This window comes from Equus caballus, chromosome 6 (assembly GCF_041296265.1).
Source record: "Equus caballus isolate H_3958 breed thoroughbred chromosome 6, TB-T2T, whole genome shotgun sequence".
NCBI classification, from domain to species: Eukaryota; Metazoa; Chordata; class Mammalia; order Perissodactyla; family Equidae; genus Equus; species Equus caballus.
The window spans coordinates 82,450,089-82,476,603 of record NC_091689.1 but is presented as its reverse complement, the minus strand read 5'-3'; the positions used below and the strand labels follow the sequence as shown (position 1 = coordinate 82,476,603).

The 26,515-nt window shown below is 58.1% G+C and overlaps 1 protein-coding gene and 1 pseudogene across 3 annotated transcripts; one reads left to right on the top strand and one right to left on the bottom strand.

The window, feature by feature from the left end:
• The first annotated feature begins 1,820 nt into the window (after positions 1-1,820).
• Positions 1,821-8,897, top strand: LOC102149880 (keratin, type II microfibrillar, component 7C-like; annotated as a pseudogene).
• A 1,292-nt stretch (positions 8,898-10,189) lies between these two features.
• On the bottom strand, positions 10,190-26,259 carry KRT7 (keratin 7). Of its 3 annotated transcripts, none has more exons than XM_070269201.1 (10): positions 25,380-26,259; positions 23,651-24,395; positions 22,158-22,369; positions 20,057-20,117; positions 18,798-18,893; positions 17,173-17,337; positions 15,924-16,049; positions 13,443-13,663; positions 10,857-10,891; positions 10,200-10,495 (listed from the first exon to the last, which is right to left on the bottom strand). In XM_070269201.1, the coding sequence occupies exons 2-10, from the start codon at positions 23,972-23,974 to the stop codon at positions 10,338-10,340; spliced, it is 1,398 nt and encodes a 465-aa protein (XP_070125302.1). In that variant the 5' UTR covers positions 23,975-24,395; positions 25,380-26,259; the 3' UTR covers positions 10,200-10,337. The 3 variants fall into 3 exon arrangements, with proteins under 3 accessions (NP_001333141.1, XP_070125302.1, XP_070125303.1); XM_070269202.1 differs by lacking the exon at positions 25,380-26,259 and adding an exon at positions 24,481-24,574; NM_001346212.1 differs by lacking the exon at positions 25,380-26,259 and having other exon boundaries at positions 10,190-10,495; positions 23,651-24,024.
• Between the last annotated feature and the right edge of the window lie 256 nt (positions 26,260-26,515).

Sequence of the window (26,515 nt, the reverse complement as noted above, 5' to 3'; positions counted from 1 at the left end):
CTGTGCGTGACTGTGTCTGAACTCCCTCACGCTTCAGCCCGTTAATCCCCACTGGGTCCCAAGAATAATGAAGCGGACCCAGGGCACATAGTCCCCTGGGGCTGGGCCAGCGCTTAGTACTGACAATCTGGAGGACCACCTTGCTCTAGCTGCCAAACCTTTCAATTTCATCCCCTTCAGGCTGTGACCTTAGCAGGCACAACTCAGCCTGCAGCCTTCCAGTCTCTGGATTTTAACTGCACTTAATTATCTGTGTAAACAAAGGCTTATTATCAACCTCCTCACTGAGTGTGATAGCACAGAAAGTCTGCTCCACCCGCCCACCAAAATCCAGAACGGTCCAAGCAAGCATCATGTAAGTGCCTCCATGAGTCTAATTTAAGGTCTCCACACTTCACGGTAAGTCCATTTCCTCTGTGAGGGAGACACCAAGGAAAGACTTCTCCAATACTATATTCCTGGAGAAAATTGCATAGCCCCAAAGCCATTAGTCACACAGCTGGCAACCCCAGTTGGAGCTGGAAGTGGACGCACGAGACACTGTAGAGTTGGGCTCCGACTTCCACAGAGGCCGACACGAAGGATGGGCTGAGTCTCCTGCAAAAGCAAGGCTGGACCCCAGGGACTCCGGCCCACGAGAGTGTGGGAAAGATGGCAAAGGGGGCAGTGGGGCGCTCCCTGGAAAGGGGATGCCAGCCAGGCACAGTTGGCCGTGGTGACCGCTGGGGCTCCAGGATTTAATTACCCTCTGCACGACAACAACTCATATTTAAAAGCAAAGGAAGCTGAGGGTGATTTGCAGGTTTCTCTTTAATGCTGGCTGCTGAGTTCACACTCTGGTTTCCTCCGCCCAAGAACTGGATGCATAATTAACTTTTCTGATGATGCGATATGGCCTTCCAGAGCCAGTGGCCACGACCAAGCAACAACTGAGGATAAGACTTTGGATCAGGCCAATTTCTCTAAAAACCCAAAGCCTGGCAGTCTGGGCTCCTGCCTGGGAGAAGAACTCCACCCTCACTCAGCCCACCCCCAAGACTCAGACCAAGGCGGGGAGCGAGGAGTACCATGGGGGAGGGCTGGGAGCTTCCCTTCAGATTCTGACTCTGCCCCTGGGTGGAGCCTTCTCTGCTTGACCTAAAACAAGTCCCTGGACCACTCTGAGTTGCCCCTTCTTAATCAGGCAAATGGGCACAATAATGCTGACCTTAGAGGATGCCCTGGGCGTTAGATGAGACCATACGGTAGTTATAAAGCCCTGCACACCGTAGGCACTCCATAAATGCAGCTCCCTTCCCCTCCCCGCAAGCAGAGTGGAGAGGGGTATGGGACGCAATCAATCACTGCCGGAGCAGAGAGGACACCACACTCCCTAGGAGAGGAGCTCTGAGCCGAGTTCTGAGAAAGAGGGAAGAGAAAGTTTTTGCCCAAAGGGAGACAGGATGAATGGCAAATTAATAATAGAATAAATAGAACAAGCAAACAAATAAACAAACATTTACGGTTCCTATTAAGTGCTAGGTGGGGCCCTAAACGCTTTCCGTGCATTATCTCATTAGGTGCTTAACAACTCTCAGACGGGCGCTGTTCCTATACCTATTTTCCACATGAGGAAACTGAGGCTCAGAGAGGTGGTTCCCCTGTCCAAGGTCACGAGAACAATCTGCAGGAGTGACTTCAGAGACCCCTCTGCTACACACACACACACTGGCCCCCCGCACCGGGCGGAGATGCCCAGATAACCAAGACCAAGGCTGCCGCGCTGGCACAGATGGGGGGCGCGGGGTGCCCGGCTGCGCAGCCTGGGGTCGGGGCCCACGATGCAGCGCCACCCTGGCCGAGGCCGCGGAGGGGCGTGGGGGGAGCGCAGGGTGTCGCAGCGCACAGCCCGCGGAGCTGACCGGCGCTTCCCGGCCCATAAAGCGCGGGCGGGAGGCAACGCCGTTTTATGGAGGCGGCCGGGCCGCTTGGATTCCCGGCTGCCCAAGGCGCGAGGGCCGACCCCACGCTCATAAAGCCGCCGGCCGCACGCTCCCTGCCCGGCCCGCGGGCCGCGATATAAGGCGCCGCGCGGGCTCGGGGTCCAGCGCCCGCTCCGTCCCGCCGCCGCGCCTTGTCCTGCCGCTCAGCCCGCCTCGGCGCCCCCTGCGCGCCCCGGCCTGGCCGCGGCTGCATCAGGGCCGCCCCCTACCGCGGCGTCTCCTGCTACCGCGGCCCCGCTGCGTCTGCGGGGGCTTCCGGGCCGGCTCCTGCGGCCGCAGCTTCGGATACCGCTCCGGCGAAGGGCGCGCACCCAGCTCTCCCTGCATCACCACCGTGTCAGTCAATGAGGGCCTCCTGGCACCCCTCAACCTGGAGATCGACCCCAACGCGCAGAGCGTGAAGCACGAGGAGAAGGAGCAGATCAAGTGCCTCAACAACAGGTTCGCTGCCTTCATCGACAAGGTGGGTGTCCTTGATCACGCCTTTCCTGAACCTTCCCTTCCTGGGCTATGCACTGAAGAGGTAGTCAGGGGCTGGAGGGATGTGGTCCAGGTGAGCTCCCAGTCTGATGGAGAGATGAACACACATCCAGGGCACAGACAGACACAGAGATGAGTATAGGGCAGGGGCTCCTGGTCTGATAGCACTGTTGTTATATGCAACCTCTGTCCAGACAGGCAGGGTCCCTACAGACAAGATGAGTGTCCTTGATCACACCCTTCCTGAACCTGTAAGTCTTGGAAGGACCTGAGAATTCTCAGCTCAGTCTCCAGAAGTGGGGACTAGGGACGGCTGATATTTGATGTGACAATTTTAGGTGGTACATCAAAGCATTAAATAACATCATAACACCTGATAAAACAGTTAAGATTCAATGGAGAAAATCTCATTGGGTGCTAATATGTCTTTACCATCCCTCTGATGCTTGCTATGCTCCCACTTTGAATAAAGAGAGCAAGCCTGAGGTTCAGAGCTGTCTGGGGCCACAGTTTCAGCCAGAATTTCATGTTGTATGCTTTCCTTTTACATCTGCCTGTGATACTGGTTTTACAACCATGGTGGTCATATAAAGTTACCCCTTCAACTCCATTCAAGTGTAAATGTCAAGCGAATCCATTTACAGGTTAATCAGGAGCACAGTGGCACCAGGAGATGGCACGGTCCTGAAGTCTGCCCAGGAAGGGTTCATATTTGAGGTTGCTGCCAGCAGCCCAGCCCTCTGAGTGTACACAGCAGAGAGAGGAGTCAGGGATAGAGACCCAGGGCCCACCGAGAGTGGGCGGCAGCAGGGCAGCGAGCCCAGGCTCTGTCCATCTCTGCAGCCCCCTGGGCCCCTCCAGGGTGAATGACTTCCAGTGAGGGCTTGCACGCCGCGCTCCCCCGCAGCCCTCACCCTCCCTATTTTCCAAAACCTTCCCCCATTCACATTCCCTGCCTGGCCTGCAGGGACACGTGAGTGTCCAACATAGGACTCTGGGCCACCTGGGACCACACCCCTGTCCCTGTGCCTCCTCAGGCCCCAGCCATCCTGCTCGGTGAGAGCCTGCCCTCTCCGCCCTCTCCAGCCAGGTAGCCTTCCCACCGTGACCATCCATCCAAGCCCCAGGCTGGCCCCTGAGGACAGAGATAATGAAGCCCTGGGCCCTGCCCCTGGGGAGCTCACAGCGAAAGGCTTTCATCCTACTCTATCCCTCCCAATCCTCCTCTAACTTCCTTTCCTCCAAGAAGCCTTCCCTGATTGCCGCTACCCTCCACCCATACCTGCCGCCCTTACCCCAGCCCAACAGGAACCCAGCGCAGCCTATGCCCCTCAGCTTTTCCTCATCCCATCCAGGCCCACCAGGACAGACCCTCACTCAGGCCAGAATAAGCAATCATGACACAAGGATTCCGCCAATGGCTCCTCAGACCAGGAAAGCTCGGCAGGGGCTGTGCCAGCCACCCCCTGTCCTGTACGCTGCACCACCGCAGGTCCTGTCCTGAGTCTGCCTGTGCCCTAAGCAGGGCTGGGGGGAGCAGCTCCTCCCACCGACTGTTCTCCCGCTACCACAGCAGGTGCGCTTCCTGGAGCAGCAGAACAAGCTGCTGGAGGTCAAGTGGAGGTTCTACCAGAAGCCGCTGTGGCCGGATGCCAAGTGCGTGGAGGCCGACAGCGGGAGGCTGACCTTGGAGCTCAACCACGTGCAGGAGGTGCTGGGGAGCTACAAGAAGAGGTGAGCACATCGGGGAGGAGCGTCTGGAGAAAGGAGATGGGATTCAGTTAAAGCAGGAGAGCTTTGGATTAGCCCACAAGAAGAACTTTCCAACAAAAAGCAGACGACAAGAAGCCTGTGGGAGAACTTTTCCTTTCTGGGATGGGAGCTTAAACATCGGAGAGAGTCTGAGCTGCTCCAGCTCCCTCATCACCATGCGTTTATTTCATTAATCCATCAAACACTTCCTGAACTTCTACTCTATGTTCCAAGTGCCGTGTTGGGCCCTGAGGTGGGGCAGGGGTGAGAAAGGACAGAGGAGGGGAAAGTGTTCCTGTCCCCAGGGACTTACGATCCAGAAGCAGAGAGGAGGCCTACAAAAATATGCAGGGCACCCACCCAGCCCCCATCAGGAATGAGAGTCCCTGAAACAGGCTGAGCAGTGGGTGACGTGGCTGGGTTTGAGCGCCCGGAGGAAATAGATGGACAAGGTCCCTCCACATCTGGATTCTGTAACCACCTCCAGAACACGCGGTTCCTGGAATGTGTTTGTCTGTGCTTCATGGCCAGCCTATGGAAGTTCTAGCCACCGACCCTTGTTCCCTTTGTCCCCAGGTATGAAGAGGAGGTGGCACTAAGGGCCACCACTGAGAATGAATTTGTGGCCCTGAAGAAGGTGAGTGACCCCAGAATCCTTGTCCCACACCTCAGAACTGAGGGCAGAAGCAGGAGGGAGCTCTCTGTAATTCAGAGAGGCTGAGGGACTCCCCCAGAGTCACACAGCACCACCTCTTCCCTATTCCTTTCCCCAAATGCCGCAGTGCTCCCTGAGCTGCCCCAGACCTCAGAGTACTCTCCCGCTTCAAGCAGGGCAGTCTTCTCCCCATCCAGGGTAACTCCCATCTGGCCATGGGCCTCCTGCCTCCTGCCCTGTGTGTGGCAGAGAGAAGGCACTCCGTGAATGCGGGTGGATGACAGTACGTGACTGCCAGAGGCTGGCTGCATCCTCGGGCCGGCAACAGGTGGGAAGTGCTGGCGTGAACGAGGCCATTGTTCCTCACCTCTCGGACTTCCGTCTGCACAGGCGCCAGCATGGGGACGCTCACCAGGTCCTTCCAGCCACCTCCATATGAGGAAGGCAGGGGTTACCATGGAGAAACTGAGGCACAGAGGTCCAGGGTCTTGCCCTGAATTGCACTGAGACCTCTTCTGACCACAGATCTAGATTTCTTTCCATGAGATTCCAGAGCAGAGAGGGTGGGGCATCACTGGAATAGACCCATTTTACAGGAGATCCTAAGTTTCAGTGATAGTTCTAGATGTGGATTCCAGAGGAGTCATTCCAGTGGGAATCAGAGGAAGTGCCTGGAACCCTCAGGATCCCCCTCTGTTGCCCAAACCTGCTCCTCACGGCATAAAGGACCTCATCAATGCCATGGTACCAGGCACTGGGCTGAGCAGCTAAGAAGGGTGTCTGGGGAGTGTGCCCAGCCCAGTGAGGTGTCCCTCGCTGGTGGGGAGAGCTCTAAGTTGTCACTCCAGTGAGACCCCTGGGCCGCCTTCTCCCCTTTAGGACGTGGACTGCGCCTACCTGCACAAATCAGACCTGGAGACCAACGCGGAGGCCCGGTCCAGGAGATCGACTTCCTGCGGCGACTGTATGAGGAGGTAGGGGCCGGGCCGCAGGGCCGTGGGGCAGCAAGGAGGGTGTGAGTCAGACACCGGAAAGGACTTGCCCCCATTTCGGCTTCTGACCCTTGGGTGGGGGCAGTGCAGAGCAGAGTTCAGAGACCTGAGGCAGTTTATGTCAGAAGGTGAAAAACTGTAGCTTGATGTCTCACTGCCATGCCCCAGATGGGCTGGTGTTTCTCATTACTATGGTGACCATTATCACAAATTGGTAAATTCTGGTCCCAGACCCAAAGGATGGAGACAGGAGGCCCCGACTGAAATCAGGCAGTGCACCTCCAGCTTGAGCTCCTCTCAGCCTCGCGATGCGGGGCCTGAGGAGCACTGAGAGGTCCCGGGGCTGAGGGGGAGACCAGGAGAGGGCTGCCAGGCGGGGCTCTGGTCAAAGAAACTCCTACCCTCCAGCCACTCCCCACTCAGGAGCTCCAGATCCTCCACGCCCACATCTCAGACACCTCGGGCATCGTCAAGATGGACAACAGCCGGGAACTGAACATGGACAACATCCTGGCCAAGATCAAGGCCCAGTACGATGACATCGCCAGCGGCAGCCAGGCCGAGGCCGAGTCCTTGTACCGCAGCAAGGTGAGCGGGCCCAGTGCCCCAGCAGGGAGGATGCTAAAAGGGCTTCGGCCTTTTTCCAGGTGGGATGGGCAGGCCGCTCTCAGGATGGGGCAGCGGATGTGCAAGCTATGGGGTTCAGTGGGGTGTCCCATCCTGAGCCTCAGGAGCCTCTCTGCCTCCCCCCAGTGCGAGGAGATAAAGGCCACGGTGGTCTGGCACGGGGAGACCCTGCGCCGCACCAAGGAGGAGATCAACGAGCTGAACCGCGTGATCCAGAGGCTGACCGCCGAGGTCGAGAATGCCGAGTGCCAGGTACGAGAGCCTGGCCCACCCCTCAGTGCAGGAGGAGAATGGGTTAGCCTGCAGCAGGGGGATCTAAGTTGGACCACCTGCCAGTGTGTGGGGAAAAGAACAAACATCAAATGTGAGAAAATTGGGCTCTCAAATCAGCCCTGCCACTAGCTCATGACGTGATTCGGGGTCACCCATTTCACCTCTCTGGCCCACTGTTCTAGGTCAGTGATCACACACTCAGCTATCCACAGGGGGTGGTAATGAGTGAAGTAGGCTGGTCCAATCCAACTGAGGCCAGCCCTATGGAAATGCAGGCCCAGTGGGGCCGTATCCTCTCATTTTTCAACAGAAGCCAGATTCTGGATTTTTATGTTAAATTTCAAAAACTAAAGACTCTGTGCCAACATTCCCTGGGAGCACTAATTTGCAACCCATGACCCAACAAATGGGTAAAGTCCCTTCTTCTTCTGACAGTCGATGGTCAGTGGATGCCTGGCCTCTGACCCTGAATCCAGAGCAGGGAGCCTTAATAACTCTCTCCTGACCCCCAGGAACTCGAAGCTGGAGGGGGCCATAAGCCAGGCTGAGCAGCAGAGCGAGGCGGCCCTCACTGACGCCGGCTGCAGGCTGGCTGGGCTGGAGGAGGCCCTGCAGAAGGCCAAGCAGGACATGGCCTGCCTGCTCAGGGAGTACCAGGAGGTGATGAACGCCAAGCTGGGCCTGGACTCGGAGATCACCACCTACAGGCGCCTGCTGGAGGGTGAGGGGCAGAGGTGAGGCCCTCAGCGGTGGGGAGGATGTCTCTTCCATCCCCCCAAACTGTGCTTAGAGCCAGGAGCATGTTTGCATATTATTTGCATCTGATTTGCATCAAGATTACTTGGAGGAGGGAATTTGCAGGTTAACAGTAGATTTCATCAGCTTTGCTCCCCCTCAACTAATTTTTGTCTCTTTGCTCTCCCCACAAGGTTGTGTGAGGGCGTTGGTGCTATAAAGTGACCAGTGACCCGTACTGTGGGTTCTGAAATAAGGGCTTGAGATGGGCAAACTTTTTCTTAAAGGGCAGATAGCAAATATTTTAGGCTTGTGGGCCATGCAGCCTCTGTCTCAACTCTTCAGCTTGGTCCATGTGATGTGAAAGCAGCCACAGCCATAAGCAATACTTAACAAATAGGTATCACTGGGTTCCAACAAAACTGTATTTACAAAAACAGGAGGCCGGCGTGTGCGGCCATAGTTGGAAGACCCTAAAAGGAAGGAGGGGGTGTGGCAGTGAATGATTGTAACTTAAAATTGCTATTTCTGCCTATAGGGAGGGTCTGGGCTAAGAGTTTATCAAAGATGCTTGAAGTTAAACTGCAGGAAGGAGTGCTCAGGTGTGAGGATTTTGGGGGAGCTGGGAAATAGAAATGGAGGGGTGGAGCTCTGAGCGAGAGAAGAGGGCTCTGGGCCAGCAAGCAGGGGCCGCATGCCACGACCTCACATGAGAACTAAGCCCTGTCTTCCACCTGCAGGTGTCAGCAGCTCCCAGGCCGGGGTCGTCTGCGGGGACCTCTGCGTATCGGGCTCCCGGCCCTGCACCGGGAACGTGGCGGTGAGCGCCGGCCTGTGCGCCCCCTGCGCGCCCGCCCGGTGCGCGCCCCCGGAACACAGCTGCGGCCGCGGCCGCCTGGTGCGGTTTGCGTAGCGCCTCCGGCTTCGTAAATACCCGGCTCCGCGAGCGAACTGTCCCCGCCTGCGGCGGCGGCCCCGGACCTCCCAGAGGCCCTGACTTGAGGCCGAAGGGCTGCGGGAACCGGCCGGCCCGACCTGACCAAACTGCGGCTTCTCTCCTTGCCTCTCCCCGCTTCGTCTCTTCGTTTCTTCCGGGGAGGCCGGGCTCCTCGGCCGCATGTCTAGCAGCTCCCCCCACCCCTAAGAGTCTAAACGACTGGTTTCCTCGCAGCCCTGGGCAAAGATCCAACCTCGGGCTGCCCTGGGGACTCAGACGCGTGTGGCTTCTAAGGGACAGCCTGACCCCAGGGACCCTCGTGGTGGACGCTGCGGCGCGGTGCCTCCTCTGCCTTCTGAACCCTCTGAGGTTGCGTTGCCAAGTACGGACGACCTTCCGCTGCTGCCTCCGCTCCCCTCGTGCTGGGTCTCCACTTTCTAATAAAGGTCATGGGTCATATATAAGTCGCTGCCGTCACACGTTTGTGCTTACACATGTGGCCTTCCGGCCCAGTTTTCACCCCGGTCAGAGGCAACAGAGGAGCTGTTCTCAGCCAAAGAGGGAGAGAGGGCTGTCTGAGGCACCCTACCCCTAGCCCGACGCTATATACATCCTGAAGGATGGGCGCCAGTCCCAAAAACCCAGACACGGAAGAGTGAGGAGCAGCTAGAAGTGACGAGAGAAGGGCAAGAGGGAGGAGCCTTAGTCAGGAGGGGAAGGGCCTGGCCTCCAGACACCTGAATGAGGACTTCATCACTTATGGCTGCTGGGGCACCCGTGGTCCACTTCCTCCACTCCCCCCTCCATCCCCACCTCAACATATGAAAATTCCTGGCCATGAGATCAAATATACAGAAACCAACACCCCCTAGGTGGCCCCCCCACTCCACACACACCCCACCACCATCACCCCTGGGGGGGGAGGGGCGAGGGTTCCCAGACACAGAGACTTCCCACCTCCTCCCCAGGACCCATCATAGTGCTGCTGTCCATCCGGGATGGATATTCCCAAGCACAGACCACAAAAACACGCCCCACACTCACAGACACACAGACCCTGACACATAGATGCCCCCACCAAGCACAGACTTAACACGTAGGAGTGTCCCCCACCAGGGATCCAGATACACAGCCCGGCCCTCAGCCCAGCGACCCAGGCACAGAGCTCCCTACCAGAGATATAGACTCTGGGAACCCCCTCCCCCTACCCCCTCCCAAACACACACACATACCCCCTCCCACCGCCATCACCCCCCAGAATCCCAGACCCAGAGAGCTCCCTCCAGGGCCCCAGGCCCCGGCAGATCCAGCACCAGGAAGAGCTCAGGGCAGCTGGTCTGAGAGTTGGCTGGTCCACCCGAAACCCAGACCTGGGCAGCTGAATGTTTGTGGCCTTCTCACCACCCAGGAATGTCCTCTGGCAGCACAGGCATGGGGGGGAAGGGGGAGACAAACAGCCCTCCCACCCCCCTGAGTGGGAGAGGACTCCAGTGCTCACTTTCTGGCAGACGGAAAACTTCCCTGGGGCATTTCTTCAGGACATGAGTTGGGATTGGCCCCAGCCCTGGGAGGGGGCCAAGGTCTCACGCTGGATCAGAGCCAAGTTCTAGAGAGCAGCACCCCACTGTCACCAACGTGCCTTCCCAGTCCTCTGCACAAAGGCTTCCTAGCTATCAGAGCAGACCCTGTGTGCTCCAGGGCCCTTCCCCCACCACCCCCTTCCCCCAACCTGATGGAGCCAGGAGCCCAGGTGCCAGGCGCGGGGCTCGACTAGGCCTCAGAAAGAGGCTGCTTTATTGGAAGTTACTCTGACATCATTTTGCGGACTGCTTTGCAGCCTTGGGACCAGGGATGGGAGTCCTCCTGTGCGCAGACGGGGGTATGTGTCTCCTCACACCCAGGGCTCAGTTGCGGGTGCTCCTGCGGTTGGCAGATGTGGTCCCAATGGAATAGGCTTTGAGGACCCCCGGTCCCCCACCGCTGTAGAAGCTCAGGGCATTGCTGCCCATGGTTCCCCCGAAGGCCAGCCCGCTGCCAGCGCCGCCAGAAGAATTCACCACAGCTAGAAGAGAAGGGGGGGGCTCCGTCAGCACGAGGCCCCACCCAAGGCCCCATCCCTTCACTCCACCCCACCCTCCTGCCATAGCTGCCCCTCTCCCTACCCACCCCCACCTCCCCTTCCCACCACCCCGCCATGGGCCAGCCCAGAAGCCCCTGCTCCACGCATGCCCCCTGCCCCACCCTGCCCTCTTGCACAGCTTTCCTGGGCCATTGAGCCTGGCTGGATGGGAGCTCCAGGGCAGCTGCTGAAAGGGAAAGAGGCTCCTGGTCCCCACAAGGTGGGCCCTCCAGCCAATGGGGCATCCTATGGACCCAGCCCAGTCTGGACAAGCACAGGGGCTGGGCCGCAGCCAAGGACTTACAGATGTTCACGGCTCCCACTCCATCTCCGGCCAACCTGGAGGCAGAGGAAAGACCTGTGAGAGCAGCTCTTCCCTCGGTGCCAAGCAGGATTGGTGTTCCTCCCTCCGTCCCCACACTTCTGGGGGGGGGGGCACTTAGGCCCTCCCACCTACAGGTTACATGACCTTGGGCAACGTCCCAGGGCCTCCATTTCCTCCCCTACAAATGGGACTAACTCAGCACCAACCTCACAGGGGCGTTTGTGAGGGTTCAATCACATGATTTGCCTGAAGCCCTGGGCACACAGGATTCGATAAACGGTAGCCACTCTTATTATTTCTGTAGACGGCTGCCTCCCTAAACCAGATCATAAAATCCTCAAAGTGGGCTGTAGCTTACGGGTTCCTGTATCCCCAGCCCCTAGCATGAGGTCTGGCAGGTAGTAATTACTTAATGTGCGTTGAAATAATTAATGCATTGTTGACTGAGTGAATGCAGCTCCGGGACTGAGGAGGGAGGGGGAGGAAGCGGGTGGCTTTAAGCCGCCTGTGGGGCTGAAACAGGTCTTGCACTAGAAATTAAAAATCCATCTGAGACAGCTGGGTGTATTTGTTTTGTGACTCACAGACCCATTGTCACCAAGCCCTTGGCCTTGGGGAAGAGTTTACTCTGCGGGGGGGAGGGGAGACCTCACTTTGGTGGAGGGAGGGAGGGGAGCCCAGCTGGCCTCAGCAGCCCCAAGTCCAGGACAGGGGGGGAGCAAAGGCCAAGGGCAGGAGATGAGTATGCTAGGAAGCTTGGCGGCCCCTTGTTCAAATGACCCCGGCAAGTGCTGGGAGGTGCTGGCAGTTGTGGGTGGGGAAGGGAAGTCAGGTTGCAATCAGACAGCAATTCCATATGAGAATTTCTGTGACAATGACTAAAGAACTCAGCAGGAAGAGATCTGACATGTCTAAGGCCCTAGTGATTTGTGTGATTTTTCTTTTCTCATCCTAAATAAATATTTGCTTTGTGCCTAATTTCCTATTCGTAACTTTGCATTCTTAACAGAAGGTCCCCCAGTTGCGTGAGTTTCTAAGACCACAGATCCTAGACCTGCCCCTGGGACAGGCTGAGGGGTTAAGGGATATAAACAAGGTGTCCCTCCCCGTGTCCCCCAGAGGGGTGGATAGGATGGTCTCCTCTCAGAGAACCAGGATCTGAGCCCCAACGACAGCAACCTGGACCGAGATTAGACTTTCAGAGGGAATGTCTCGATTGCGGTGTAACCGTGGGCACGCCACTTGGCATCCCTGACCTTCAGCCCCCTCATCTGCCCATGGGAGGAAGTGGATCAGGCCCCACTCTAAGGGTCCCTCGGCTCTGATTCTATGAGGAAGAGAGGGCACACATTTCCAAGAAAGTGGGCCCCGTGCACCTGTGGTGGAGGGAAAAGCCCTCCTCCAACTGGCTGCGACAGTTGGGTTCTGGGGCGGCCCCGTGCCCCAGCTCAGCTGCTCTCTCTTCCCAGAGGCCTCTGATGTTCAATTCCTCTTCCCACAAAGACTGGGTGCCACCCAGGTAGGGGACAGGTCAACTGCAGGGGCAGAGACCCTTCCTCCTCCTTCCCCCTCTCAGATCCTGCTGCCGCGCTTCTTCCCTCCTTGCCCCCAGCGTCCAGGCACTCTGCTTCCAGCACTCCCTCGTTCCCCGCTTCCTTTGAGGACTCCCTCCGTAAGCTCAGCATTTCCCGAAGGCAGGTGACTGATCTCCAGGGCCTCCTCTGCAGATCTGCACATCTCAACCCCTCTGCAAGCTCCCTGAGGGCAGAATCGTGTCTTACACATCATCCATCTCCGTGTTGGGTTCTAACAGGCCAAGCCATGAGGAGGCCTACTTCCAAGCCTGCGTCCACGCTGTTCCCGCTTGCCCTCCTCAAATCCTAACCTTCTCCCAAGGCTCAACTCAGAAGCCTTGTTTGTTGACTGAATGAACCAACCACCCATCAAGGTAAGACTGAAGGCCTGCCCCCACAGACAGAGTGCCAGTCTCTCAGGAAGAATTCCCTGTAAGGACCCTGCCCAGCCTCCTCTCCAACTGCAGGTGAGTATGCGAATATCTGTGGGGACAGGGGGAAATTAACCTCCTCTACCACATTCTGGCAATACCACTCGACTTAGCACTCAGCTACGTAGCAAGAAGCAGCCCGGCTCGTGGAAGATGCTTGGACCAGGAGCAGCAGGGCATGACTGCACACTGGCCCTGTCTCCTCAATTAATAAAATGAACCACGGTGTCCCCTCTGTAAACTAGGGAATAGACAGCACCTGACCTGCTTACCTGAATGTGTTCTGAGGATCAAATGATGACCCTGCTAATGGCCACACACATGAAGGGGCTGTTATTACTTCAACTTTCCCACTGAGCTTTATGCCACATGGTCTTTCCCTCCAAAACGTCATCTCGTCAAGGGCAAGGAAGCAAGCATCAGTGGTACCCTCCCTGCATTTCCCACCCTCCGGTCCCTGCAGAAGAGGGTACACAGGAAAGGCTGTGGGTGGGTGAATGTCAAGTCCCAGACCCCCCTGAGCCCCAGAAGGATCTCCTTCCCGGCCTCCGTGTCCTCACCGGCTCTCCTCGCCCTCCAGCAGCTTGCGGTAGGTGGCGATCTCGACGTCCAGGGCCAGCTTGACGTTCAGGAGCTCCTGGTACTTCCGGAGCTGCCCGGCCATGTCCTGCTTGGCACGCTGCAGGGCGGCCTCCAGCTCCTCCTGCTTGGCGTGTGCATCCTTGAGGGCCAGCTCTCCACGCTCCTCAGCCTCGGCAATGGCAGCCTCCAGCTTGGCACGCTGTGGGCAGTGGTGGAGCTGTGAGCCAGGGGCAGGCCTCACCGGTCACTGCCTTCCTGCCTCCCCATCCTGCAGGGAGCACCTGGGCAACCTGTTTACAGTGGCTTCAGTGGCAACAGCCTACTCCCCAAGCTCCAGGAAGCCCAAGGGTTAAAAACATGGGTTTGCTCCTTGATGCCTAGGTTCCAGTTCAGTCTCTACCACTTACTAGCTATGTGACCTCGGACCGATCTAACCCTTCTAAGTCAAAACGTCCTCTTTTCTGAAACAGCAATAATCAGTGTCTACCTCACAGGGATACTGCAAGGATTAAATGAGGAAATATGCAAGTCCTTGGCACAGTGTCCAGCATACAGGAAGTGCTTAAACGCCATCATGATCACTCTTATTAATAAATGCTTTTATGATTTACAAATGCGCAGCCCCCCACTCCCCAGCCGCAGGAGCTCCAGGGCCAAAAGATCCTAGTTGAGTCCCCAGATCTCAGGCAGCTGACAAGAACCAAAAGCCACCTTCAAAACAGGGAGCAGTTTGGAACGAGCCCAGAACAGGGGGACTCAGAGGAGAGACGCTGCTTGGAACATCCAAACCCAAAATGCACAATCAACGGCGCCCCGGTTTGGGCCAGAGCGGTCGATTCACAATGGACCTGAACAGCAGCTGCCACTTCCTGCCCAGCTGCAGCATCCCTCTGTTCATCCCCCACCACCAGGAGCCCGGGCCTCCCCTTGTTCAGCTCAGAGGGCTGCCATCCCCATCCCATGGCCCACTGCTTCCCCTCCTTCCTTCTCACCCACCCTCCTCTGCCCTCGATCCTCTCCCACTCTGCCCCTCTGCCCAGTCCTTCCAGTCATGCCAGGAGGCCCTGTCATGCTCTCTGCCCCTTCCCTGCCTGTACCCTTCCCGGTCACACTGGTGCCCCCTTGGCCAGGGCCATCCCACTGCTTCTGGGCCCCTCAACGGTGGTAGACACCCCAACTCTGGGGCCTGGCTCTGCGCTGCTGGGTGAAAGGAGAACCAGATGTGGCAGAAGCTGCAGGATTTGGGAAGCCGCCATTCATTATTCTGTGCCTCCCCTCCCGGCCTGGAAGCTGGCTCCAGGCTTCGCCGGTGATTCATGGCCCTGCATCTGGGCCAGGAGGCCGCCTCCGACCTCAGGTAAACAGGCCTGCAGGGCTCCAAGGGGAGGACATTTCTGGTAAATCACCTCCACATCCCCTCCCCGCAGCTCATCTGGAAATCAGCTCTGTGAACCTGCCACACTGGTCACCTCCTCTCCCTCCCCACTGCAGACACCTGCCCAGGCTCAGCTGCCCCGTCCACCCCCATGCCTTGGCCAAGGGACCCTTCCCTCATCAACACCCCCCACACCAGCTTCACAGCACATCCTCCCCTCAATGTCTCATCTGAGACCTGTGTCCCTAGCACGTGCCAGGTGCTGGAAAGGGAGGAGCAGCGAACCAGACAGACCAGACAGGGTCCCTGCTCTCAAGGCATTTTTTTCTATTCCAAGTGCAGGTGGAGTACAGCCAACAACTCAGTTAATACAGCAGAAAATTTCAAACAGTGATCGGTGCTTCAGGGAACTTCAGACAGACTGCTGAGAGAGTGGCTGGGTGGTTGAGGAAGCCATCTCTGGGAAGGGGTCTTTTGTCCCAAAGCCCATGTATGCGAAAGGGGTAGCCATATGCAGAGCTGGGAGAACCACATTCCAGGCAGAGGGAATACCACGCGCGTGCAAAGGCCCTGAAGCATGAACACGCTCAGCAAATGCAAGTCCCACGAAGCAGTCTGGTGCGGCTGGAGACAGCGACAGAGGGAGGGCTGGGAAGTGAGGTCAGAGCATGGGACGGGGCCTTGTGAGCCACAGTGAGGGTTTCTGCTGGCCTCTGCCCCCCAGCTCCCCACGGAGTGTGAGCCCCCAGGTACAGCACACTGCGCCCCGAGCTAGGTACAGGAGAGTGCTCAGTACCCATCTGATAATAAATGGCGGTTCTTCTCTGGCCAGCCAGCCCGAGGCTCCCTCCACAGGCTCTGTGCCCAGCTAGGACTCCTGTCCTCCCTTGGGCCTGAGCCAGGACCTGGCCAAGAACATTCTATCTTGGAGATCTCACGAGTGGGCCCGAGAGACTTGAGCGGCACCAGCCTTCTGCACCCGCAGAACGTATACCCTCGCCCCAGCCTCCTGCTCCTCATCCTCAGCTGGCTGCCCTTCACACGTCCCAAGACACAGAGAGGAACAAGGAGGGCTTGTCCCCACCTGGTTCTTGGTGTTGTCGATCTCTGCCTGCAGCCTCTGGACGGCCCGGCTCATCTCGGCGATCTCGTTCCGGGTGTTCCGGAGGTCGTCCCCGTGCTTCCCAGCCTGGGCCTGGAGGGTCTCAAACTGGAGGGGCCATACAGCGGGGGCGGGCAATGAGGATAGGTGACTCGTCCCTCTCCCCATCCAAGGGAGGCCCCAGGCTCCGCGTGATAAGCCCTCCTGGCTTATCTTCCCCGGGAGCGACTGTCTGACTCCCAGCAATCTTCATCCTGTGCCAGGAGGCCCGACTGCTGGGCAGGGGGATTCCGCAGGGGTTCCCTTTCCTCCCATCCAGAACAGGGAGGACAAAGCGGGCTTCCCGGGGCCCAGCTCCATTGTTCCTGGGGCTCTTCCCATTCCCCTCATGTCCAACCACACGGACAATCACCAGATGTCTGAGATCCTCACCTGTTAAACCACGCCCCCCACCCCATGTTAAAAATACACCTGTTAAAAACGTCAGCACCACCATTTCACAGATGAGGAGAGTGAGTCCCGAGGATGGAAGGCACTGCCCGAGGATCACACAGCAAGTCTGAGCCAGGTCTCCTTGCTGGCATAGCTGTGCCCTCACCCAGGCACTGTGGATGACTCACTATCTCTGTGGATATCTGCTCTAGCTGCTTTTAAACCCTGCCTCAGGCTCCCTCCCCGAGAACACTGGCTTACCGCAGCACCCCCCGCCCATTCCCTCAGCACTTGCACGGTCAGCTCTCCTGCCTCCACACAGCACGTGCCGTGACGAAACCCACCTGGTCTGGAGACCCAGGACCCAGGATCTAGTCCCTGCTCTTCCATCTCCTAGCTGTGTGGAGTTAGGCAAATGAACTTCTCTGTGCCTCAGTTTCCACATCTATAAAATGGGGATAATAATAGTGCCTACGTAATGGCGTTGTTCTATGGGGTAAACGAGTCAACGCAGGTAAAACATGAGACATTTTGCTTGGCACGGAGGAGTTGTCAAACTTTAGCTATTATAATTTTTAATCCACGTCCATTTCCTCCGCCCTGTCCCTCCATCTGGGCAGAGACCTAGCCTTCACATCCTCTTCTTCCCAGGACGCTGGAGAGCACCACAGACTTAACCATGGGTACCTGCCGGGACAGTGGGGCCCAGGCCTCAAGGCTTGAGACAGGGGAAGGAGGAAGGGAAGCTGCCACCCAGGACCCTGCCAGGAAGAGAAAATGTGCCCCAGAGGCCACGCACCTTGGTCTGGTACCAGGCCTCAGCCTCGGCCCGGCTGCGGTTGGCGATGTCCTCGTACTGGGCGCGCACCTCGGCGATGATGCCGTCCAGGTCCAGAGAGCGGTTGTTGTCCATGGAGAGGACCACGGACGTGTCCGAGATCTGGGACTGCAGCTCTGTCAACTCCTACAGCGACCAGGAAGAACGTCAGGACTTGGGGCCTGACCCACCCCCGTTCCCACACCCACCCTGGGATCCCCCACACGCGGGGGAAAGAAAACTAGGGAAGAGGCCGGGGTGGGCCTGAGTCTCCTGGGAGAGAGGGGCACAGACCCCACACCTGCTGAACAGCTCTGCCCCCCCGGTCCCCCAGGAGCCCATCAGTAACTTCCCATATAAAAGAGCCTGGTGGGGTCACAGCAGATGAAGAAGTGACAGAATGTGGGGAACTATGAAGGCTCCTAGCTGCGAGGGGCTCTTGAAGCATGAGCTCTGTTGTGAAGGGGGTCAACAGGGAGTGGGCAAAGTAAGCCATACTCCACCCTCAAGCGGAAAACTCTGGAGCCTTGGAAAGTGGTGATACGGCTGTATTTACACACAGGGAAATATATCCACGGCATATGCTACATGAAAAAAGGTATGATTCTATTTTTATTAAAATATACATTTCTATATCTCCATGTGTATATATGCACAGAAGAAGTCCGAAAAAGTAGATGCTAAGATGGTAAGAGCAGGTATAGGTGGTCTGTTTCAATTTTATGCTTTACTTAATTTTCCGGATTTTTTGCAATGAGTAGGTATTGCTTTCATAATGAGAGGAAAATAATTTTATATATACACATACACATATGTACATATACATACATGTATATACACCATGTGAGAGACCTATGGAGACCTGCAGTGAGATTAGAAGAGCCAGAAGTCAGCCTCAAGGATCCAGCCCCTGAAGTTCACACACGTGGAAGTTCACTCCAGGGGCTCACAGAGGCTGGATATTCAGGCAAAGACTGGACTGGAGAGATCTGAGACCTGTCCTGTCATTAGCCTCACATGTGCTTATATCCCAGACCAGCCCCGCCAGAGGACTGGCCACCAGATCTTTTCCTACAGCCAGAGACTCACACTGATGGGAGCAAAGAGGTTTTTAAATCGCCATGAGAGAAAAGAGCTGGAAGCCCAGGGCAGGGCCAGAGGAGAGGGGCAGACAGAAGGGGATGGGAGGGGCAGCCACCCAGCCAGTCCCTCTGGGTGTAAACTCTTGGGCACTCCAGTCTCTCCCGCCTTGGGCTGCCCTTGCCCGCCTCATCCAGCTCGCCTTTGAACTCTGTCACGGCCAAGGACCCCTCAACCTCCTCCTGGTTCCTTTCAGCCCCTCTCCGTCCTCCTTCCTGACAAATGGTCATCCCACGTCTCTGGAAGGCGATCCTGACCAACCCCACCCTGCTCTGCTGCCCCCAGCTCCTCCTGAATTCCTTGCCCATCATGGATTGCAGAGTCCAGGAAGGATAAAGAGCTGGAAAAATGCCCACACACACATACCCAACACACACCCAGACCGGCCCAATGCAGGGGCTGGACCAGGTGGCCCCCTGGTTAGGACACGTAGGACGTGACGTGTCTCCCACCCCCCAAGTCCTCACCATCTCACTGAGAGTCTTGAAGAAGTTGATCTCATCATTCAGGGCGTCCACCTTGGCCTCCAGCTCCACCTTGTTCATGTAGGCGGCGTCCACGTCCTGGTGGGGGGGGGGGGGATGGTGAGAAAGAAGAGAGGGACACCATGCCCTCAGTACATGGAACATTTAGCAGGGGTGAGAGCAAGCCAGCACTGTCAGACCCACAGAGCCAAACACCACTGCCCTACCAAGAAGCACACAGTTTCTCCAGGCTGCCTGGCATGCTGAAGGCAGGAAGTTCCCTCCACTGGACCCTCCCAGGCTGCGTGGTGGACACCGTCTCCCTGCATCCTCAGGACCAGAGCCCGGAGCAGCCTGAAGCCCCAAACCTAGCACTTTACCAGTTCCTAAAGGCTTTGGTGTTTTGGACACACCCCTCACTCTGCCACCTACTAGCTATGTGACCTTGAACAAATCAACTCAGTGAGCCTCAATCAGGAGAGCACAGAACCATCAGACTCCAGGACGCCGCTCCCAGAGATGGGACACCTCAAGCCTAAATGTTCAACTTGCAGCATGGGTGACTCTGCGACAGGCGGGCCGCGGCTGACCCCGCAGGTCCGGAAGATGCTCGGGCCCCTTCTGGCCACGCTTTCCTGTGGATAAACTCCTGTACACAGGGCCTCTTTCCTCCTCCCAGCCCTCGGGCCGTGTTGTGTTCATGCGATGGGCCCAGAACACTGAGCTGCTCAGTGAGTGTGCGCTGAATCAGAATCTTAAGTCAAGCCCCTCTAAGATCTTCCTAAGGCCTTCCAACCTCGGCTTGCACATCTCCAGGGACCGGGAGCTCACTCTGCCTCAAGGCCACCTGTCCCCTTCACTCAGTACATATTTCAGGTCTGCGATTTGCCACCTTTGTTTGTAATGACATGTTCTGATTGTGATAGAGCATTTCGTTATTCAGGGTTGAAATCTCCTTTTCTAACCTCCATCCTTTGGTCTTAATTCTAACCCCTCCAGGCCCAGAAACAAGTCCAGTGACTCACCAGACACACACACAAATGCACACTCACACATGCACACACATACACACACAAGACAGGCAGTGCTATACGGGCCTGGCCTCCAGACCGCTCCTCTCCAAGCCCATTGCTCCCTTCTTGTAGTCCCCAGGTCAGACCTTGGCCACAGGCCCCTACTGGCTGCTCAGGCTGGAGAGCCACGTGGTCCCATCCCATGAGTTTTCAGACAACGTCCTCACCCCGCCTGTCAGGCCCCCTCACCTTTTTCAGCACCACGAACTCATTCTCAGCAGCCGTGCGACGGTTAATTTCATCTTCATACCTGCAGCAGAGGAGGGGGCGTGGTGCTCAGGCAACTTGGCCTCCAGCCCCCCTCCTGTGCAGGTGTGAAAATCTGCCCTGCATCGCCTTCACCCCCTCCTTAACGACACACCTGAAAAAACAGGTGTCAGCTGGGAAAGCAACTAGCCCCGACTTCTCCATGTGGCTCTTCCCAAGGCTTTTGAGTCTTGGCGTTGGGTGGGGGTGGGGGAGCAGGGACCGTGTGAATTAAAGGACAAAGACTGCATATACTGGGAGCAAGAAAGCAAATAATAGTGACCATGTTCATGGACCGCTTCGCGTGGGGCCTGCCCTGCACGCGCTTCCGGTGAGCTGGTCATTTCATCCTCACAACAAGCCCGTCACCACACAATGGCACTGGGATTCCCAGGGGAGGGAACGGAGGCAGAGAGGCAGGGAGATCTGTGCAGCCACTAAGCTGCTAAGTGGCAAAGCCCAGACGTGAACCCTGGCCGTCTGACTCAGGCCTGTGTCTTAACCGAGACCTAATCCCACGCCCTGAGGGTGAAGACGGGGCCTGAAGGGAGGACCCTCGTGGAGTCGGGAAGGGGGATCCCCAAAGTCCTGGAAGAACCAGGCCCCAACTAGGTGGTCTAGCCCCTTCCCTATCCCACAGTGCCCCTCATCGCTCTTTCTCCCAAGGAGCCAGTCCCACCCAGAGGAGGACGCAGGACACGGAGCAAGAGAGCACCTGGGCCTCACCCAGTATTTATTTGAGGACTTTTTTAAAAAAGGTATTGGAAACAGGAACTCAGCAGTGCCCAAAAGCTGCTGGAGACCAGCAGGGGCCACATGGGGCGACTACAGTGGGGAGCAGGATGCTCCAGGCAGAGCCCCTGCCAGAGCCCAGACTCCCAAAGTCCCACTCCCCCAGGTCCTACGGAATAGTGTGGAAATACCTTCATCATTCCACCCTGCCCGGGCGGTGCCGCTGGGCTCAGAGAGAGCACAGGTGGGAGCTCTCTGGGCAGCTGCACCCAGGGCTCCTCCCCATGCCCCTTCCAGCCCAGAGCTCAGCCTGGCTCCAAGGGAAAGTACTCTGTGGGCTCTGCGGTGGGGGAGCATGTGCTCACATACAGGCAAGTGAACGTGACAACAGGGATTCGCCGGCTGGCCCAGGCCTTCCCCGCCCTGCACCTGCCTGCTTCCACCTGCTGGGGTTCATCCCATTTGCTGCTGCCCTAGGGAAGGAGGGGGTGGGCACCCTCCACAGACACCTTTGCTCCTCCTCCAGTGAGAGCCAGTGTCCCTGCTCCGGCTGAGTCATGCAGCCCCAGGCAGAGCACAGAATTCACTCGCTGGCCCCGTGTCCACCGAGCAAGCAGGGACGCCAGGCTGGGGCCGGCCCAAGCCTCAGGCTTTGGTTTCTATTCAATGAGAAAAGAGCTCAGCAGGCACCTCAAAGTCCTCCCGGCCCCTGCACCCCCTGCTCTCCCTCACAGCCTCCTTTCTGGCTCCTGCCCTGACCAGACCCCCCTCAGCCTCGGCCACCGCTCCCATGGCTCACAAGGATCCTTCTCCTTCCTTGCTTCCCCCGACCTAAGTCAGCTCCACGTCGCCTCCCGGATGTCAGGGCCCAAAATTCAAGTGCCAGCTCTCCCAGGGATCTGCTGCGTGATCTCCACCAAGTCCCTGAACCTCTCTGAATAATTCCTCCTCTGAACAAAACGGAGTTGTTCTAGAATAATCTGTGAGGGTCGTGCAAGTTCTGAAGCACATCTCTCATAGGACACCTTCTGCCCTACGCTCTCTTGGGGCCTTGATCAGGCACCCAAAGGGAACAGTGCAGGTCAGGGCCGGGCGGAGATATTTCACGGGGAGGAAGCCAGGAGAAAAGACCAGAATGACTTAAAAACAGCCCCCGGGTACACAAGAGGAGGAGAGACAGGGAATGTGCTGGTCGAGACCTTCCCTTCACGGAGTCAATGTTGTGACCCTAAGGGGCACTTGCAGAGAGGGGGCTGCGGAGGGGCACGCTGGCCCAGGGCGAGGGGCCCGCAGGGCGCACTGGGGACAGTACTTATTCTTGAAGTCTTCCACCAGGTCCTGCACACCCCGCAGCTCCACCTCCAGGCGGCCCCCGTCCATCTGAAGCCCCTCAAGCTGCTTCCGCAGGCCAGCAATCTGGGCCTCAAAGATGCCCGGGACACAGCTGCTCTTGGCCGACTTCTGCTCCTGCAGCAGCGCCCACTTGGTCTCCAGCAGCTTGTTCTGCTGCTCCAGGAACCGCACCTGGAAGGGAAAAATGGAGGAGGAAAGTCACAAGGTACAGACCATGCCAGTCACAGCAGGGTTGGGAGGGTCTCCAGGCACCCAGCGGAGCCCATGCTCCCACTGGCTGTTCTCCCAACCTGGGCCTCCAACCCATGGCCCTCTCCTCCAGGAAGCCCACCATGAACAAGCCTTTCCTCCACGACTCTCTATCTCAAGTGTTTAGAGTGTGAGCCGACTATGCAGTGCTTGTGCTAGGACCTCCTCCCTCCTGTGTTTTCCATCCATCGCAGGTGACTGCCCCACCTCCCTCTCTGAAGGGCTGCCCCGCCCCCCCAGGTCTGTATCCTGGGCCTGACTCAGCCTCTCCCTTCAGGTTGGGACCTCCTCTCATCCTCTTTCAGTATCTTCTCTCCCCTTTCTCCAACGGGCCTCTGGACAGGGTGCGACAACCAAGTCCACGTAAAATGAGCACCTATTCTGTGCTCAGCCCTGTGCCCCGAAGGGACCCCAGGGAGCACCCAGGATGATGGGGGTGGGAAGCCAGCCTCCTCAAAACCAGCAACTCAGGGCAGCAGGCCGTGGGGGCAGCAGGAGAGAGCAGCTCCACAGCAGGGGGGGGGCATGGGCCTGGGAAGGACGCCCCGCCCGGTCTGAACAGTGGAGAGGAGGATGTGGGCCAGGAAGCAGAGAGGGACACAACGGCAGGAGAGGGGAGGCCTGGTCTATACTGGCAGGAGGAGGCCCTGGCCAGCCGGGCCGGATGGGCTAGCCCTTAGTTCCAGGCATAACCTCCCCCTGTCACCAAAGAGGACCAGGTTGGGGGGTAGTGTGGCAGGGAGCCCCCCTCCACCCTCCCTCCAGCCTTTTATTTCCAGTATTTGCCTAAATGTAGGTAGAATCTGAGCGGGGAGGGCGGGGCGCCTCAGCTGGGAAGGGCAGGTCGCTGCTCCCCCTTCTCTGACTCCAACAGCCCCCTCTCAGAGAAAGGGGCCTCCTTCAGCTCTGGAGCTCCCAGCCAAATACCCGTGAAGCCGCCTCACAGACTCAGCCAGCAGGGGCAGCCGGACAGACCCAGGCACACATTCTGGGAGGAAAAAGCGGGGCAATCTGGGCAGCTTGTTGGAAGACAGGGCTCGGAGACTGAGGGGGACAAAAGAGCCACAGGGTTCATGGAGAGGGGGAAGGTTCCCAGGAAGAGAGAACGCACGGGTGCTCCCAGCGCCCGCCCGCGTGCAGCCAGGTCTGGGGCGGCTGCTGTGGCCTGGAGCGGGGCTCGGGGCAGGGCGCTGGCCGGCTCACCTTGTCGATGAAGGAGGCGAACTTGTCGTTGAGGGTCTTGATCTGCTCACGCTCCTCCTGGCGCACCTGCTGGATGGAGGGGTCGATGTCCACGTGCAGCGGGGCCAGCAGGTTCTGATTGATGGTGACCTCGCGGATGCCGGCGCCCGCTGGGCCCGGGTAGGCGGAGCGCACGGCCACGCGCGGCCGCGAGGTGCCCAGGCCGTAGAGGCTGCTGCTGCCGAAGGCGCCGGGGCGCACGGAGCTCGGGCGCATCTGAGCGCCGCGCCCCGGGAAGGCGGCGGAGCGCGAGCTGAAGACTTGGGAGCTGAAGTGGACGGACATGCTGGCCGGATCAGCTGCACCTGGCGGCGGGCGAGAGGGACGGAACTCGCTGACCCCGGGAGACTCCGCCGCTTTTATCCGCTAGGCGCGGGCGGATCGGCTTGCACAGGTAGGGGCGGGGCTGGCCGCCGGCCACCTTTCTCTGCCCGCCCGCCCCTCCCCCCGAGGCCGCGCTTCCGCCCTCCACACCGCCCACCCCGCCGAGGCCCATGCTTGCGGTCCAAGCCGGAACCGTCCAGAGTTAGGAGGAGAACGTAGTCCCCCAGACGAGCTGATGCAGGCGGACACAGGGCGCGGTGGGAGACAGCGGTCCCGGGCGATGGGAAATGGGCTGTCAGGGAAGGCTTCCTGGAGGGGCTTGGGGAAGGGGTGAAGAATATCCAGATTCCCGAGGCCGGAGCAGAGATCAAGCGGTAAAAGCCTGGGGGAAGAGGTGGACAAAAAGTTCTAGTCCAGGAGTCAGCCCAGCCTCCCTCCCCGGGCTACTGAAAGTTAGAAAGGCATACTCTGCCTCCCCTCAAGTACAGCTCCTCCTTGAGAGTTCGGCTCAGTTCTTGAGAAATCTGACCCTAGGGTGGGCCTGGCCTAGCTGGTTTCCCTGGCCACATGCCCCTGCACCTAATTCCCATATAGAAACTAGGCTGCATGACGCATGACCCCACTTGTCGCCACTTTCCTGCCTGCTCCAATAGGCATCTGAGGCCCAGAGGCCCCATAGGAATGGTTACCCTGGGCCTGCACTTCCCCCACCCCCTTATCACATTCTTTTCCTCTTATTCTTTGTCCCTGTAGAGGAAGAGGACACCTGTGTGTATTTGGGAAACTTTGTGGATGTCTGTACACTTCTGTGTGCACACACTTGCAAGCCACTGGGCTTCACCGTGTGCACACCCTAGACATACACTGTGTGCGTGGCTGTGAACGTGCTTGTGTTCAGGGGAGAAGTCTGTGGATGCACTCTTTGTGTGCTTGTCTGTGCGTGTGCTTGCATTTGCACGCAAACGCTGCTCCCATCCCCCCACCCCTGCTGTTTCCTCTTGAAAGGTTCCCGGCTCTCACCACCTCCCCCACCTGAAGCCACCACCATCAGTCCCCACTGGATTCAAGCCCAGCCTAAGAGGGGGATCAACATTGTGCTGGGACAGGAACACGTGATGGAGACAGCTAAGTGCCGGCCTCACTTCCTAGGAGCCTCCAGCCACACGTGCCACACCCTCTGCACGGCCCTGCCCCAGCTCCCCAGACCCAGCTTGATAGAGGGGCAGCCTGAGGAGGCTTTGGAAAAGAGAGCTGACAGGCCTGTTGTCACCTTTAGCCCACCTCCAGCCCCGCCCAATGAGTTGGCCAGGTTGTTGGGGGCCCAGGTGGAGCAGGGTGCGAATGGAATGCCCTTCCTGGACTTCACCTCAGAAGGCTTTCCGGAGCTGGGAGGCTGCTACGTGCAGCGGCCCCTTCTCATGCTCTCCGTGGAGGCTCGGGCCCTCCTGGCCCTCTCCTCCATGGGGGTGTCAGGACATCTCAGGCCAGAGGCGGAAGGATGCCCGAGGAGACCTTCAGTGGTGTCTGCTGCCAGGGGGTGGGGGGGCACGCGGGTGCAGGTGTGAGAGAGAAGGGGATGGGGAGAGTTAACCTGGAATTCTCAGTTGTAGCTTGACGAGCATAAAGATTGCCTGGCCCTGTGATATTCACAGTCATGGGGGTCCCACTCCTCCCCCACCCCTAGCCCTAAGCAAGCCAAAGAGACCCACTGTTTAATTTTCACACACATGTACACGTTTATACACACACACATACAACCACATCACTCACATACATGCACACACACTACGTTACATAGACACACACACCATCTCGCTCACATGCACGGATACACACACACATGCACACCACATCTCACACACACTCTCTCTCTACCCCTTAGGGCTCATCCTCAACTCTTTCCCACTACAGAACCTCCCACCCCAGCCCCCTGCTCCTCCACCCCCAACTCCACGTTTTGCTGCTGGCCCCTCCCACCTGCAGCCCCCCACAGGGTCTGCTATGCTGCACCCACAGCAGGAGTTCCTCCTACCCCTCCCCTTCTCCTCTAGAGCCTGGCCTGAGAAATCTTTGGCAGGGTGCAGGTGACCTGTCTTATGGCCCTGGACAGGTCATTGTCCTTCCCTGGACCGTGGTTTCTTCACCAGACATGAAATCCCGGGTTTCTTGGTTGGAGGGAGCTGGGAGGACATTTCAAAGGAGAGAAAGTCTTTGGCTTTCCAGGCCCAGGGCTCAGCCTCTCTGTGAGCAACATTTCCCCATTCCAGGGCCTGTCCAGTATCCGCCCCTCGCTCTTTCATCCCCTCCCGGAAGCATTCCTGGCCGCTCTAGCCCTTGCCAACCTCCTCCTGTCTCTCCATTCACAGGCCAGCGCCCTGAGCCCACTCGGTGCCAGGCCGCGCACAGAAACACCCCCTGGAAGTCTTCACGAGGAGCTGTCAGCAGCAAGAGGCCCAGGGTCAAGTTCCTGCCCCGCAAGCGTGCACAGTCCAGTGGGTCTTT